The following is a 17,448-nucleotide window of genomic DNA, read 5'->3' as shown; positions in this document are numbered from 1 at the left end:
ATTTTGTCATTGTTAATCAGAGGGGAATGCCTCCTTTCATCATTGCCTGTGTTGTTGTCACCTTTGGAGATTTCAATGACTGTTTTCATGACTCTAGCACTCTTCAACAGCTCACTCAGAAACCTCATTCTGACCACTATTTTCACCAAAACATTTTCATCTCTAAGCTAGGAATAGTGGAATTCTACTTACCCACAAGCTTCCATCTTTCTACTTCTTCCTGTGTTTTAAATCACTTAATTGTGAAGAAACATACATAAAATTTACCATTTTTAAGTATATAGTTCTATGGCATTTAGTACATTCAGATTGTTTTGCAAGTGCTCTACCATCTACTTCCAAAACTTTTTTTTCCCTCTTCTAAAACTGAAACTCTGTACCACCGAACAATAACTCCCTATTCATTAGGTGATTAATTTCTTATATTCTCCAAGGAGCTGTTTTAGATTTTTTCCCAAGTATTCTCAAAAGTTTAAATAAATTATTTTCCTGTTTGTCTCTGACTCTTTCACAATTTACATTACTAAAAAGATTGATGTCATTTTATAATATCCTCGGGTTCGCGTCCCAGACCTTAGAACTTCATATCTTCTCCCTTCTCTCACTTTTCCTTCTTGCCTACAAGTAGGATGACTCCTCCTTTAAAAATCTGTCCCTTCCTCTACTATTCTTCTCTCTTATCTATCTCCTCCATGATTATCATATAGATTCTTTTTTTCTCTTTTCATTGACTCTTTTCTTATTGAAACATTCCCAAGAGTCCCACATCACAAAAACCATCAATAATGATAACAATATTTTAAAAGATGTATTGAGTTTCTGCTATGTGCCATCATCCATGCCAACTGCTTAAAGTACATCTTATCTGATTCTCACAACAACCTTATGAGCTTAAATTATTATGAAGAAATTAATTCTTATGAAGAAACTGTGGTTTTATTTTTCATTTGTTCTTTCTAGATACACATGAAAGTAGAGTGTATTTTGACATTATACATACATAGAAAAAGTAAAACTTGTTCCAGTTAAGATCCCCATTATTGCCAGACATAGTGGTGCATACCTGTAACCCCAGCAGCTCAGGAGACTGAGGCAGGAGGATAGTGAGTTCAAAGCCAGCCTCAGCAAAAGGGAGGTGCTAAGCAACTCAGTGAGACCCTGTCTCTAAATAAAATACAAAAAAAGGGCTGGGGATGAGGATTAGTGGTCAAGTGCTCCTGAGTTCAATCCCTGGTACCAAAAAAAAAAAATCCCGTTATTGTGGTTGTATCTGATGGGGAGTTACATTGGTCATGTATTCATATATATGGATAGGAAAAATATGCCTATTCATTCTACTGCCTTTTATATTTCCATTCCTCCCTTCCCTTCATTTCCCTTTGTCTAGTCCAATGAACTTCTAATCATCCCCTGTGGTTAACATCCACATAAAATCAGAGAGAACATTCTGCCTTTGTGCCAACCCTAAAAACCAGCAAGGGGCAATGGGGAATTAAGAAAGACACACAAACATTTACAAACAGAAAGGTGGAACCAGATGGGACACTGACCTCTGATGGAAGAACAGTGATCCAGAGCTAGCACAGCATGTTTCTTATATAGGGTTTATCATCAAGAGATTATTTGTGGGAAAGTTTTTGCAAATTATGCAGGCTTGAAGGTTGCAGCAATTGCAAGATATTGTGGTTATCTTGTTATGCTCAAAATTCTCTATCCCTGGCAGCTGGTGTCTGAGCTCAAGGTCAAGACTGTTATTGTTCTATACCTTTGCACAGAACTTTCTCAGGCAGAGCATTACCATAACTACTGGGCAATCTCATCTTGTCCTGCACCTTTGCACAGAACATTCCCAGGGCAAAGCGCAGCCACATCTATGAGGTAGTCAAAGACCATGGTCCAAGTCACCTCTCTCTACACCTCTGGTTGTTTGTGATTGGCTTATATCATTTAATGTTATATTCTCCATTTCCATTCACTTACCAGCAAATGCCATAATTTCATTCTTCTTTATGGCTGAGTAATAATATTCCATTGTGTATATATACCCCATTGTTTTTTATCCATTCATCTGTTGTAGGGCACCTAGGTTGGTTCCATTGCTTAGCTATTGTGAATTGAGCTGCTATAAATGTTGAAGTGGCTGCATCACTGTAGTATACTGACTTTAAGTCCTATATAGTTCTGTGGGGTCAAACAGTGATTTCATTCCAAGTTTTCTAAGGAATCTCCATATTGCTTTTCAGAGTGGCTCAGTTCCACCAGCAATGTATAAGTGAACATTTTCCCCCACATCCTTGCCAACATTTATTGTTACTTCTACTCTTGAATATTGCCATTCTGACTGGGAATCTCTGTGTAGTTTTGATTTGCATTTATTTAATTGCTAGAGATATTGAACATTTTTTCATATATATTTTTGACCATTTGTATTTCTTCTTCTGTGGCTTGTTAAGTTCTTTAGGCCATTTATTTATTTATTTATTTTAGTTGTTGAAAGACCTTTATTTTATTTATGTATTTATATGTGGTGCTGAGAATCAAACCCAAGGCCTAACACATGCCAGGCAAGTACGCTACCACTAAGCCCCAGCCCCAATCCCTAGGCCATTTATTGATTGCGTTATTCAGTTTATTTTTGGTGTTAAGTTTTTTGAGTACTATGTATATGCTAGAGATTAATACTCTGTCTGAGGTGCTGGTGGTAAAGATTTTCTCCTTTTTTGTAGGCTTTCTGTTCACATTCTTGATGGTTTTCTTTGCTATAAAGAAGTCTTTTAGTTTGACACTGTCCCCCTTATTGATTATTGGCTTTATTTCTCATGCTTTAGGAGGAAAATGAAGGGAAGGGAGGAATGGAAATATAAAGACAATAGAATGAATCGGGCATATCTTCCTTATTAAGCAAGTTGGTTCTTAAGCCAATATGGTGGAAATTTGATCCTACTTTGTCTTCTAGTAGGTGCAGAGTCTGTGGTCCTTGATCCACTTTGAGAGTAGTTTTGTGCAGGGTGAGAGATACAGCTTCAATTTCATTCAACTACATATGAATTTCTAGTTTTCTCAGCACCATTTGTTGAAGAGGCTACCTTTCCTCCAATGTATATTAATGACACCTGTGTCTAGTATGAGATAACTGCATTTATGTTGGTATGACTCTGTGCCTTCTATTCTGTTCCATTGGTCTTTGTGGGGTTTTTTTGTTTGTTTGTTTGTTTGTTTTTGCCAATACCATGCTGGGTTTTTTTTGTTGGTATTGTTGTTTTGTTTTACTGTAGCTCTGTAGTATAATTTAAGGTCTGTCTGGTATTGTGATGCCTCCTGCATCACTTTTTTTGCTAAGGATTGCTTTGGCTATTCTGGGCCTTTTATTTTTTCAAATGAATTTTTCTATTTCTATGAAGAACATCATTGGAATTTTAATAGGAATTGCATTGAATCTTTATGAAACTGTGGCTTTAGAAACATCAAATAACTCTCTCAAGATATCTAGCTAGTAAGCAGAATCTCCCATGCTCCACACTATTCTCTCTCGATACCTTCCTCTCTCTCTCTCTCTCTCTCTCTCTCTCTCTCTCTCTCTCTCTCTCACATTTTTTTTCTTTATTTGCATACTTCTTGAAAAAGTTTCACTTCCTCCTCCTCCTGTCTAGACAGTCTACTGTAGTTGTTTTGTGATTCCCATCATAGCTCTACCGCTCGATGCCAGTTATTTCTGTTGTTTTGAGACAGTGTTCTCCCTTCATCTCTTCATTTCTCTGCTTCTCTTTCTGGTTTTCTTTTCTGACTCTTTTTCCTATCTTTATCCTTCAAATGTAATATCTCCAGAGTTCCATCTCTCCACAGCTTTCTCTTCCTGTTCCACACTTAGCCAAGCCAATCTCATTTGTTCCCACACCAGCAACTATCATGCTTTCACAATTGAAGAGCAAATCCACATAGTTAATTCTAGTCTCCTCCAACCCAATTCCAGCCCCCTGCTGAAATTTCCTAATAGTTCTTTCAAAGTACCTCAAAACTCTATGTGCCCCATATCTAACTCACTTCCTGTTTCTACCCATGAATTCCTCACCTGAGTCAGTCACCTATCATTAACCACTGGCCCCACCTTCACATCCCTTCACTACCCTGATTTCCCTTTTACTCAGTCCATAGCTGGCACTTCCTCATACAAAAAAAGCCATGGAGACACTGTGATGGACATATCCCTGAGCCAGGAGGAGAATCTAGGTTCTAATCCTGGCTTAATTGTTAAGCAGCTACCTGACTCAGTGGAGCTGGAACTGGGAAATGCGAAGCCCTTTCTCACACCAAAGACTCTATGAAGTGCTTGCAGCACTCATTCACCTTTAATGCCTTCTTGTTAGTCCAACTAACATTGTCCTAACTGTCCTCACTGCATTTTGCCTGGGCTATTTTAATTGGCCACCTGTCTGGTCTTCTTTCCTTTCTTCTCCTTATTTCCTTTCTTTGGATAGTTCGATCCTCAGCACCACATACCAACAAAGATGTTGTGTCCGCCGAGAACTAAAAAAATAAATAAATATTAAAAAATCTCTCTCTCTCTCTCTCCTCTCTCACTCTCTCTTAAAAAAAAGAGTCCTATGAATAATTTTCAGAAATATACAACACATGTTTTTTTTAAATGTTCAACTTCACTAAATAAAAAATAAAAATAAAAACTATAAGATATTAGAAAGGTAAACATGTTAAAGGTGATGGCATCCATTGCTTCTTCAGGGATGGGGAAAAGAACACTCTCCTGAACTGTTGACAAAATATAAGCCAATACAAATTTTGTAAGTCAATTAGGTAACATCTATCAAACTATGTACCCTTTAATCTAGCAATTCTCTGATTAGGAATTTATTTTACCAATTAACTTAAAAATATTTTCCAAGGGGCTATGGTTGTAGCTCAGTGATAGAACACTTTCCTGGCATGTCTGAGGCACTGGGTTCATTCCTCAGCACCACATAAAAGTAAATGAATAAAATAAAGGTATTGTGTCCACCTACAAATTAAAAATTTTAAAAAAAATATTTTCCAAGAATATCTCTCTCTCTCTCTCTCTCTCTCTCTCTCTCTCTCACACACACACACACACACACACACACACACACACACACACACTAGTGGTTGCAACACTGATGTTAGGAGAAAAAAGAAACAAAGGAATGGATGGATAGATAGAAGGAAGGAAAGAAAAGAAAAGCCTGAACTTGCCAACATGTTAATCAAGAAAGGACTAGTTAAAATATTTATATGATTGAAGGTTATTTAGAATGTTACTTTTAAAAGGACATTTGTGACATGTGGAAATGCTCATGATATAGTGTTAGTAGAAAAACAGAAAAAAACAGCTTATAAAATATTTGCAGTATGGCACTATTTTTTATCTAAAAATAGTTGTATATATGTTAACATTGAAAAACAAATGTCAAGATTCACAGCATATATGATTTCCTGTTATTTATACATTTTCCAAGTACAAATATATCATTTTTGTAGTTAGAAAAAAATTACTTGTTTTCAACTTTCTATAGAAAATAGAGAGGCAATTAAACTGTCTGTGCCCTTGTATATTCTATATTCCAGAAGAAACACTACCTAGAGTTCACGTCTTGGAGGTTATAAAAATTAATAATTAATTAAGCATAACTCTTTGGAAGTGCTATAGCTACAATAATCTGAAAGCTCTCTATAGGATTTGGCTGTAGGAAAGATATATTCCCACACATTGTAATTTATTCAACCAGCTCTATTTGCTTTGCCTCATTAATCAAATGCTGTCACCTAATATTGCATAATCCATGTGTGTGTGTATATTTAAGTAGAATTGGAATGTAACTTCGTTAACTAATACCAAGTGCTGACTACAGGAAACCACATCAGCGCGAGTAGCCCTTCACATTTACGATTTAGGTGAGTATTATAACCAGTGTGCAAGAATATTTGTTGTCTGTTACTGGGAAAAGCAGCAAAAAAGAACCTATGATGTTTATACTGCAATATGTTCTGAAATACTAACATAAAAAAAGAGAATAAAGAAAGCAAATTTGAGTCTGAAGAAAGTGAAAATAGTATGAAAATAGTTATCATACTTAGCAAAGTAAAAGATTTGTAGGTTATTTTTCAGAACAGCATTTGAAAATATTTCTGGATTATACTTTGGTTTATGTAACTCTAAAAAGGTGTTGACTTTCTCTGTGTTCATCATAAATGCAGTGTTTTCCAGCTTCTTGTTCAACTATGCAAGCTAATGATGATTTAGAATAGAATTCTTCCAAATGTGTTCTCTCGCTAGTCCAGAGGAATAATAGTGGTGGGAAAAAATGTTATGATATCAACTAATTACTGAAAATAATTAGGTCAATAAAGATAGCTTTGATTTTCTTAAATGAAGGACTACCAACATCTTCATGATACTAATGTGGGCTCTGGTTCTCTGAGATAGGATACAGATTGGAACACAAAGTTTTATTTGAAAATGCAAATTTTTTTAATGACCAGGATATTTTTTTTAATGACCAGGATAATTTTTACCCAGGGCATGTGTAGCTTTGGAAAAAAGAGAAAACAAAAATTTTCATAGCGATACAGTCTTCATGTTAGTAAAGTGTGACCTCAATACCTACTGTGTGCAGGATACTATTTCAACTATTTTCTGTGTAATTTAAAATTTAAATATAATAGGATTACCTAACCTGTACTATTCTGTGTATTATGTCATAAACTAGCTACTGTTAATGTAAAATTGAACCCTATTTAAAAGGAAATAAGAAAGACATTTATTCTGAGCCAAATATGAGTGAACATGGCCCAGATTACCCAAAATGACATGTTCCAAAGTGAAAGAGGTTACATAAACTTTACAGCCAAAGAACAAAGAGTTTTACAAACTAATACATTCAACAAATGAATCAGTGTCGGTTTTAGGTAGGCAGGCCATAGCAAAGCAGGGATATCTTTCCTATGGATATCATTATGTTATAGCATTCTTAGCTTTGGGGTTGGTAGAGGCTAGAGGTCTTCTAAGCTTAACAACATAGTCTGAGAAGTTTACAAAATAGTGGTGAGCATATTAGGTCAGATACAGAGGTTAAAAGTGACTACTTATCTAAATGATCTAAGATAGCCCAAGATAATTTTGGCTTTCAAACTACAAAATTCCCATATTTCTACAATCAGGATGTTCTATTCAGCCAAGGTCAAACAGTCTGCAGAATTTTGAGTATAGATACAGCTTCTTCAGTTTCACATCCCATATTCAGAAATTTATTATTTCAAAGAAGTTGGACAACTGCTTGTGTAGAAGAAAAGCTGGGTGTTTTAAGTGGAAATTCCCAGTTCTTACCCCGGACTACCCCCACTACATTTTGAAGAGGAAGGGGCCATAGGATGGGGATGGAAGGAGACAGAATGGAGAAGTGCTCACAATAAGATGGTAGTCAATAGACTAGATTATGCTCACAGCTGTTTTTGTGAGCCTAGGCAAGGCATCTTCCAGAATCTCAATCTACTCATTTGTAGGGTGAGGGGCTTAGTGAAATGATGCATAAGGTTCTCTGCTTCTCAGCATTCTTGATCAATAAAGGTGGGAGAATCAGAGAAAGAAGTAGGATTTATCTGATGTCCTCAAGCAGTGTAGGGATAATATCCACTCCAAGACAAAATTGAGGGGCATAACAGGGAGTCTTCCTTTGAGGATTTTGCTCAAGGGGACTGACTATAAATAAGCAACTTGTATATAAGATTCTAGCTCCACCTAGAGAAGATAATTTGGAATTTCAACCTGTGTAGAGTTATCTACAGACAAAAACAAAGGTGTATGATGTTTATCCTCTAAAGAATCCTCTAACCCAGAGACTCCTCTCTTACTCAGCTAGAAGAGCTGATTCACCTGAAGTTTAGAAAAAGTTTAAATTATACCCACTTCTTAGCTAATTTGTGGGGGGTTTTTTAAATGTAACAAAATAGGAGTTCAATGCTTTAAAAAAAATCAATAATCATTGGCAGAATTTCAGGCAAAGTCAACTGGAGAAGTCCTACTCTTCCAGAAACCACAATACTGCCATACCTTGATTATGAAGCCAGTTTGTAGTATCATATTGAAAGAATAAAAAGCTTTCCACAATTTATGATGGAGAATTCCATATTCTTTCAATATGACAATGCAATCCAGCTTGTTCAAGGTACAACATCCATTGATAATCCTTTCCTGAACTAAGTATTAAGTTGGAAGCTACAAGATGGTGATTTTTCTAGTTTTATCATTCCTTCTATAATGAATAGATCCCTTTCTATTCATTCATTGTCAAGAAATGCCATATATTTGTGGGTTTCTTATTAACCCATCAAGTCCCATCATTCCAGATATGGGACACTTATGAAAACAAATTAAGCAATGAATATACAACTTTTGGTAACTTTTGAAACAATTATGTTTTTAGAGCTCTATTATTTTGGTAAAAGTAATAGGTAAATGATTAAAGTGTTTGAAAAAATATATTTCATATATACAGAAGTATATATAAGGAATATATGTGTGTGTATGTGTGTGTGTGTGTGTGTGTGTGTGTGTGTTATCTAGATTGTGACTTCCAACCTATTTTAATGCACCTATGTTGATTTTGTTGAAATATTCACAGAGCTGAAAACGTGGGACCTAATGAGTAAAATGCTTATAGTCAATTACCATCATTATTCTTTTTGATATTCAAATAATGCCAAATTTGGCCAGTGGGAAACACTTCAAGGCAGTTCATGTATGCTTTTGAAACAATAATGCTTTCTGGCACAAAGAATGTTCCATGTTTACTACTATTTTCCCAGTCTCAGATCTGGAGTAGATCTTGAGATTTCTTCTGGCAGAAATATTTAGAAACTAAGATATGGGCACACATTATTGCTGGGAGTTGGTTTATTGATTAAATTTTAACATTTATAGGGTTTTTTCTTGAGCTTCTTTAATTTTATATTTGTATCTCTTTTCCCCTACAATGAAAACCATATAGCATCAATATGTCTTCTATTTTTTCTGTACTACAGTATAACTAAACAATCTCAGAATTTCAATACTGGTATTACCACTAATAATAAACATAACTAAAGTTAAATTTCTTTGCAGTTCTCTCTGTTTTATGGCTATATTCCAGTATAAAAGTATAAATAGGATACTTGTTCAAATTTTACTTAATTTTTAAAATGTGGTTATCAATTTTATATTGAGTTAGTCATGGTTCTTGATTGTTTTCAAGTTAAGAAAGTTGAACTAATATTATATCTTAATTCAACAGAAATCTGAAAGAATGAAGCCTAAAATGAAGTATTCAACCCCCAAAATCTCCTCAGCAAAGCTGAGCAGCACAGCGGATAGAACCTTGGTAAAACCCTGCAAGATAAGAGGTAAGGACTTAAGCATTCTTGATTATATTACACTATTTTTATCTGGTGTCAAATCTTTATTATTCCAATGATTACATGTTACCTTGCCAAAAGCTTCTAAGAATAAAAGAATTAAAATTTTAAAAAGGATGGCTCATAGATATGACAGCCAACTTTTGCTTATTTAATACATCATGAGATAGGAATAGCCCAGATAATTTAAATTTATGAATAATATAAATTATAGCCTTCTATGTTGATCCTTTTATTGTCCCCACACCTTTTGCTACCGAATCCCCAAACCTTTTCCTAATTAAAAAACAAAATTCTAAACTAATCTATTTTCATTCAACAAATACTGAAGACAATTGGTGTAACATGTGGTCTTGACTTGCAAATACTGATGAAGGAGAGAATAACAAGTGCAGATATTTGAATAATCCAGCCCTCAGATGAAGCAGAATCGACCAAATGAAACTCATGTTTATGTAGTTAAAACTAAGAGAGTTTAGGGGCTGGGGTTGTGGTTCAGTGGCAGAGCACTTGCCTCATACATTTGAGGCAGTGAGTTCAATCCTCAGCACCACATAAAAATGAATAAACAAAACAAAGATATTGCATCCATCTATAACTAAAAAATATTTTTAAAAATCTAAGAGAGTTTGGAATAATATAAAAAGGAAATATAGTCAAATAATAGCCACATCTCTGAGATAGAAGGGCTCTATGCCTATTTAACCCTTAAAATTATCTACCTAAGGGCTGGGGTTGTGGCTCAGGGGTGGAGTGCTCGCCTAGCCTGTGTTGAGCCCTGGGTTCGCTCCTCAGCATCACATATAAATAAAATAAAGGTATTGTGTTCACCTACAACTAAAACATATATTTTAAAAAATTATCTACCTAAGAAGGAATCATGTAAATTTATACACTCATTTTTTTCACATGGAAACAGCAACATAAGAGAGTTAACAGAACCCTGGTGGGCTGGAGAAAAAACGGAGGACAAGGAATGATAACGGCAACTGGTAGATCATTATCCTTTATGCTCCTCACCTTTTCCATTAACACCTTTAAGGCTAGAAGAGACAACAGTGTTAAGGAATATCATTTCTGTCCTCTTCTGTCCTCCATGAGGGTCTGGCCCATGCACACTATTTTTTTGGTAATTAGGGAAAACACTAATTTGACACTAGTTTTGGCCAAAAAATCATTATTAAATTAATCACTTTACTGAGTTGAAATGCTTTGTACAGAAACAGTTACTCCATGTCCCCAAATTCCTTCTTAATAAAGAAAGTATTTTTTGTATCCCAGGAAATAAGGGTTCTTTACAGATATAGGAATGAGGGAGTAGGGTTTATTAGAGTTTCTGGTATTGATACCAAAGTTAAAATGTGACTCCTCTTTTATGAGTTCAGGAACTACTTATCTGCACCAGAGGACAGTGATAAAGATAATCCCAAAATATGACTTTGCAATACAACACATTTTTATCATCCCTTAAGAAAATTTCCTTTCCAATAATATCAACTCAGTACCATACTACAATAATAGGTATTTAAACACTTGGTAAAAAATTCAACAGAGACCTATGCAATTTATGACAGAGCTGAACCATTTCTCAAAACTCAAAAGTGCAAGAAATGTCACATTATTTTTCTAAATAATCTTCTGCTCTGAGCCCTCAAGCCACAAAGAAAACACACACACACACACATACACACACACACACACACACACTACTTCATTTCCTTCTCAAACTCCCTTGGTTTACCTGGATATGACACAATTCACAATTCACAAGCCATAAAACTCAATATCCATCCACACAGCCAGTCACACATTAGTTCACCCCTGGAAAATTTCACCTCTGATGCCAACATGGTAGAGAACTTCATGACCTGGAGGAAAGACCCTCTCTAAACTTCTCCCCTTTCCAGTTTCCAGGAAGATATTCCCCAAGGTCAGGTCCTTCTCCTCTCCTGCTTCTGTTCCCCAACATCCATCAGTACTTTCTCTTCCTAACAAGCTCGCCTCCTTTATTCATGGACATATACAGCCTACAGAAGCATTTATTGGCCTGAACAGTATTATTTTTAATTGAGACAACTTTTCAAAATTAGGAACTTTTCATGAGAATCTATATGTATAGGTTCTGTCAAAAAATCTAAATATCTAGAAACACTGGGCCCATATTCCTGCATGACACAGTTAGTCAGGACTAGGTAGAGATCAACCCTTTTAGTTTAAATCTATTCATATAAGATTTTTCTGTTAGTGAAGGAACTTCAGTTTATACTGTGGACTAGAGGAAACCACTGAAAATGTTTAACTGGGGAATGATGTGTGAAAATAGAATGAGTGTCAAGAGAGAAATGGAAACTGATTAGAGATCCACTGTATCATCTAGAGGACTGATGATGAAGGCCTGACCTAAGACAACAAAATGGAGAGGAAGAATTACAATCCAGATATATGTGAAAGGTGAAATCGATAAGCTTTAATGACATATTGACTAAATTGAAGGATGGAAAGAAAGAAAGAGATAATAACTTTGTTTTTTTTTCTTTTTTTTATTGATTATTTAAAGCATTACATAGTTCATGATATATCATCTTTCATACATTTGACTCAAATTGTTTTTTGAACTCCCATTTTCACCCCAAATACAGATTGCAGAATCACATCTGTTACATATTCACATTTTTACATAATGCCATATTAGTGACTGTTGTATTCTGCTACCTTTCCTATCCCCTACTATCCCCCCTCCCCTCCCCTCCCCTCCCATCTTCCCTCTCTACCTCCCCTGCGGTTGTTCAATTCTCTCCCTCTTTTTCCTTCCCCCTTGCCCCTCATAACCTCTTATAATTTTATGTATCATTGAAGGTCTCCTACCATTTCCATGTGCTTTCCCTTCTCTCCTCGTTTCTCTCCCCCCATTCGTCTTTGTTTACTGTAGTCTTTTCCTCATGCTCTTCCTTCCTGGAGATAATAACTTTCTGATTCTCACCTTTCTGATTTAAGAATTGATCAGATAATGGTAGACAGTTGTACTATTTTTCAAGAGAGGGGATTCAGGAGAAATATATTGAGGGTAGAGAAAGATAAAGATGTTTTATATTTATAATCAACCTCATCCTCATCATCATTACTGGCATATTTTAGCTTGAGGTAGCTATAGGTCATCCAGGTAAAGATGTCCATAATTTCATTCCTGAGGACATACATAGAGACAGAAATGCTTGAAGGTAGCTAATTCCAAATGCTCTGTGAAGAAAGTTCAGGAGAAAGACAAAAGACAGAGTTACAGTTTGCAGAATCATCAGCCACTAAGCAGATGTTTGAAGTCACTGAAGCAAGCAAGATTGCCTGGAAAGAGTTTAGAGCGAGAGAAGGCAAAGGAGAAAACCATATGGTACACTGACATTTTAGGCAGAGGAAGAACTAACAAGGAGACAGAGGTAAACTGATCAGAAAGAAACACAGGGAACCAGTGTACTTAGTCACATAGCAATAAGGGAAGACCGATTCAAGAAAGGAAGTGGTCTCCAGAGTCAAATGCCACAGAGATCAAGATTAGAAGCAATGAGAAAAAAACATAGTGAAATAGGTATTTGAGGAAGAAATGAAAGATGAAGTTTTTCAAATCTGTCAACCATGGCGCCAAAACTTCAGAAAGATTTCCAGGCCTCTTCCTATGTACTCACTAGAATTGCCTTAGGGAACTCATGCTGTTACAACGATGATATTAGCTATGAGAATTTTCTTAAAAGTCACACTAAGACTCTACCCTCAGAGAGCAGGCAGGATGGAGACACAGGAATTGGTAATAGCCCTTGTGTAGATTTGAGCTGGTTCCCTGACACCAGTAGAACACTCTCTCCTGAAGAACCCCCACACGACCCTCACACTTTCAGCTGCCCAGAGCACCAAAGTATAACTTCTCCCAAATTCTTCCAATGTAAAGTATTTACAATACTTCAAATGTAGTCGCATTCCCCATGAATTATAACCAGTGAATGTCCCACTAGATGTTAGCTCCACACATTCATACATTTAACTCTCTTCCTAACCCCTTTTCTTCTTTTACCTCCACAATACTTGTATATGTCATGACCCTTTCTTCAAAATACCCAAGACCCATTTCTTTTTCCCTAGAGTCTACATTCAATATTAGAGATGACTACCATGTTCCCATGTGATGCCAAATATTACATAAAGAGAAGCATATAAGGAATAAACAGATTTTTTGGTATGGTCTTAAGCCTCTAAACTCTGAAGGCATGATGTAGTATAGTTAATAAAGTATTGTATTAAGTTATCAGGAGAGCAAGTACAATGCTGGCTCTGGCACTACTTAACTTTGTAAATTATTTTTGTAACTATAAAAGTACTTTATAAATGTGAGATACTGTAGCTGATATTTTTGAATTGTCAAGAGAAGTCAGGGAGTTCCATGGTGGAGTGGCCAATTCCTTGTTTAAACAGGTGAAAATACTCACAGGTCTTTAAACGCATTCTACTAGGAAGGCAAATCTTCTAGAAAATTGAAAAATATCTTTGATTGGCTCCCAAAGTCAGAATTATTTTCTTTTCTGAATTACTGTGAATAATTGAAATTTAACTATATAGTATAAATTGTTTGATGGTTCATTTACTATATAATGTTGAAAATTGAGATCATCTGACTCGTGTTTATTTTTTGGGGGGGTACTGGGGATTGAACTTGCAGGAGCACTCAACCACTGGCCACATTCATAGCCCTTTTTTGTATTTTATTTAGAGAGAGGGGTCTCACTGAGTTCCTTAGCACCTTGCTGTTGATGTAGCTGGCTTTGAACTCACAAACATCCTGTTTCAGTCTCCTGAGCTGCTGGGATTACAGGCATGTGCCATGGCAACTGGCCTGATTCATGTTTTAGTTTTCACTGTGTAACTCTGAGAGGTTGTTATGATTTCCAATTTCCAACTGATTTTTTTTAAAATTTGGCACAAATTTTTATTTGGCCAAATTAAGTAAGACTTACTGAATAATGATTAACTTTTCTACTTCAATTTTTTTAGATTTGAATTTGCACTTTGTTAGTACCTCAAACAGCAGTGTAGCATTTTCTTAAATGGAGGTAGGGTGAGAAAAGTTGTTTTTATATTAGACACACCTCAGTCACAACTTCTCATCAGCCTTGTAAATTTGGACAATTTTACATGACTCCTAAAAGCCTCAGATTATCACCTATAAAACTGGGATAATAATGTCTAACTTGCAAGATTATTATGAAGAATTAAGTGAAATATGTAAAATAATTAGCACAGTACTTGGCCCACTGTTGACACTTAGAAGATGTTAGTTATTTTAGTGTCAATAACCTTCATAGAATATAGCTATCCCTGCAAAATTATTAAGTGTATTTTATATAAGTAGATCTATTTTAGATCTCAGATTTCACATAGCCATATGTATTTCCTCTCAGGCAAAGATTTATGTTTATTACATGTTGGCTTGTAATTCCTCATATGGAATTCTGAAAACCAAAATGTTTTCTAAAAACCTAAAATTTTTCATAATTCATTTAGCAGCAACATATGATCTGAATTCATTTGTCCATTAAGTCCCAATCTGAATATCTTTATTTTACTTTTTGTAAATTTTCCAATATTTCACTGTAAGATTAATTAATTTTTGACTAAACAGTGCTACACCAGCCCATTAAAGGTACTACATATGGATGATATATGTTCTATATTACAATGCTAAAATCTAAAAAAAACTCTGAATTTTAAAACACAATTGGCTCCAAGAGTTTTTGGTAAAATACAGTGGATCTATACTTGCTTTCATCTGCTGCACTTAGGGTTTGCAAAAAGATAAAGATGAAAAGAGTAAAACATAACAATTTTTCATTGTTTAGAATCCCAACAGAAGACCAAAGAAATCTGCCATGTGTATTGTATGAAGCTACGCTCTGGCCTTACCATAAAAAAGAAGGCCTGTTACTTCAGGAAAGAAATCACCAAACATTGTTCACAAAAAACAGGTAAGGGAAACTATGTTTCATGGCAACAGCAATGGGTGTCTATTTGCCTTCACTTACCACATTTAAATACATAAATTTCTTCCTCACCCAAAAGAGTAAAGGGGCATATAAAGAGTTTTTAACAGTATGAGGGATATACGGTTATGTTATAATATTAAGTAAAAATAAAGGATACAAGATTATATATAAATAGGTTTATAATATTTCTAAGTAATTTTATTTAAAGGGGCAAACTAGAGGGCTAAGTGATTGCTTTTGGAGTGTTGAGACCATAGGTGATCAGTTTTCTCCCTCCTAGTGTGCTCTGCTAGGGTATAAATATGTCAGGAGGTATTAATCCCATCAGACCATGGGGTGTCCAAAGTCCTGGGATCATTTACCACTGTCAGCAAGCAGACTTAGAATCATCAAAAGGAAATGGCATGTATGCAGAGTGAGGACTGATGGTCCATTCCTGTTCAATTCCGACCTACAGGTGGAAAGCACAAAGAAATACATCAGTTATTTGCTGCCTATCAACCTGCTATGGAGCACTCCATCTTTGAAATAGCTAGGATCCAAGAAAATACTAGAGCACTTGACACATCAAGTATCAGAGGTGTGATGGGTCATAGGGGTGGTATTGGGGGGAGGAGGGAGGTAAGACACAAGTAGGCAGCTCCAAATTTGTTTTCATATGTATCAGGAACCTCTGTTTGATGCCGATATGCCCATTTAGTGGTATCCAAACAGGTGTAACTGATCTAACAATGCTTGTATATTCTATAGTTAGCACATCATCATGATTTTGAGATGCTTGTCATTATTTGGAATCCTATATATGTTATTCCCACTGGAAATACATTGTCCTTTGAAAGAAAAAGATCTATTATTCCCCAAAATTCAACATTTTGTCCATGAAAGGAAATGAAGATCTATTATTTTCTGAAATATAATTTCAACATAATATATTTTAAAGTTACAATGGTTTTCAATTTTATCACCTACTTGCACATAAATTCAAATTGCTGGTAACTATCAGGAAGTGAAGAGGGACTAGGGGTGTAGCTTAGTGGTAGAGTACTTGTCTAGCATGTGCAAGGCCCTGGTCCAATACCCAGCACCAAAGCGGGTTGGGGGAAGAAGTGAATGAATCATCATTCAGGAAACTTGATAAGTAATTACATGTTGCCACTTAAAGCATTATTCCTGATAAAAACATATTAAGTTCACAAAAGTAATACTGAAGTTTCTCACTAAGGATCTTTAAATCACTTTGCTTTAGAAGTTCACATATAAATTCAATTTTTAGCAATCTCTTTTATATTTTGTATATTTTTTAGTATAATTCTGTTACATAAAGAAGATACAGTGATTTTTTCCCCCTGCAGGCCCTATATCAGTACCCCCTAAATCTGAACCAGTTTATCCCTGCATGCTTTAAAAATATTATCATTTTCGGGCTGGGGCTATGGCTTAGTGGTAGAGCACTCGCCTAGCACATACGAAGCCCTGAGTTCAATCCTTAGCACCACATAAAAATAAATAAAATAAAAGTATATAAAAGTATATTATCATTTTCTATGTGTGCTATGACATTAAAAAATGTTAGGAATATTGCTCCAAGTATCTCTGTTATTTAGCTTAAAGGAGAGAACTGTGATTATATCTGAATTCCCCTGGACTATAAAAGTCTCTAAGTAACCATATTTTGTAGATGGGCATTCATTTACCTATGTCTATCAAAATAAAGTCCCTTCTTTCCCACAGTTCCCTAGACCATGGGAAACCAAAAAATGAAGGTTTCTTCAGGCAATTCCCATCACTTTTTCAGCTTCTTTCTCCCCACCAAACCCTCCCATACACATTCTAGGTGCTCCTACAGCATTTATTCAGGAGACTAAGCACTTTTAATCCCATCCAGGTGTTACACCTCAGCCTTTGAGCTACATAAAGCTTTGTGCCAAAGGCTTTCATCTATTCACAGCTAATGACAAAATGTAGCTCAAATTGCAAAGTAAAAAAAAAATTTTGAGGACACACTTCA

The 17,448-nt window shown here is 35.5% G+C and overlaps 1 protein-coding gene across 12 annotated transcripts in view; it reads left to right on the top strand.

Annotated features, from left to right (window-relative positions):
• IL33 (interleukin 33) overlaps positions 1–17,448 on the top strand; it is a 192,042-nt gene that overhangs the window by 169,313 nt on the left and 5,281 nt on the right. For 10 of the 12 annotated variants that reach the window (XM_081278833.1, XM_081278831.1, XM_081278826.1 and 7 more), the window contains 3 exons: positions 9,297–9,405; positions 15,297–15,422; positions 15,898–16,020. In XM_081278833.1, coding sequence (XP_081134959.1) covers positions 9,309–9,405; positions 15,297–15,422; positions 15,898–16,020 — 346 coding nt within the window. In that variant the 5' untranslated portion in view covers positions 9,297–9,308. Of the gene's footprint in view, positions 1–5,834; positions 5,923–9,296; positions 9,406–15,296; positions 15,423–15,897; positions 16,021–17,448 lie in introns of all 12 variants that reach the window. The other 2 variants (XM_081278837.1, XM_081278829.1) reach the window with 2 other exon arrangements.

Source organism: Spermophilus citellus, assembly GCF_964194105.1.
Source record: "Spermophilus citellus genome assembly, chromosome: 2".
NCBI classification, from domain to species: domain Eukaryota; kingdom Metazoa; phylum Chordata; class Mammalia; order Rodentia; family Sciuridae; genus Spermophilus; species Spermophilus citellus.
This window is presented reverse-complemented; position numbering and strand designations above follow the sequence as displayed.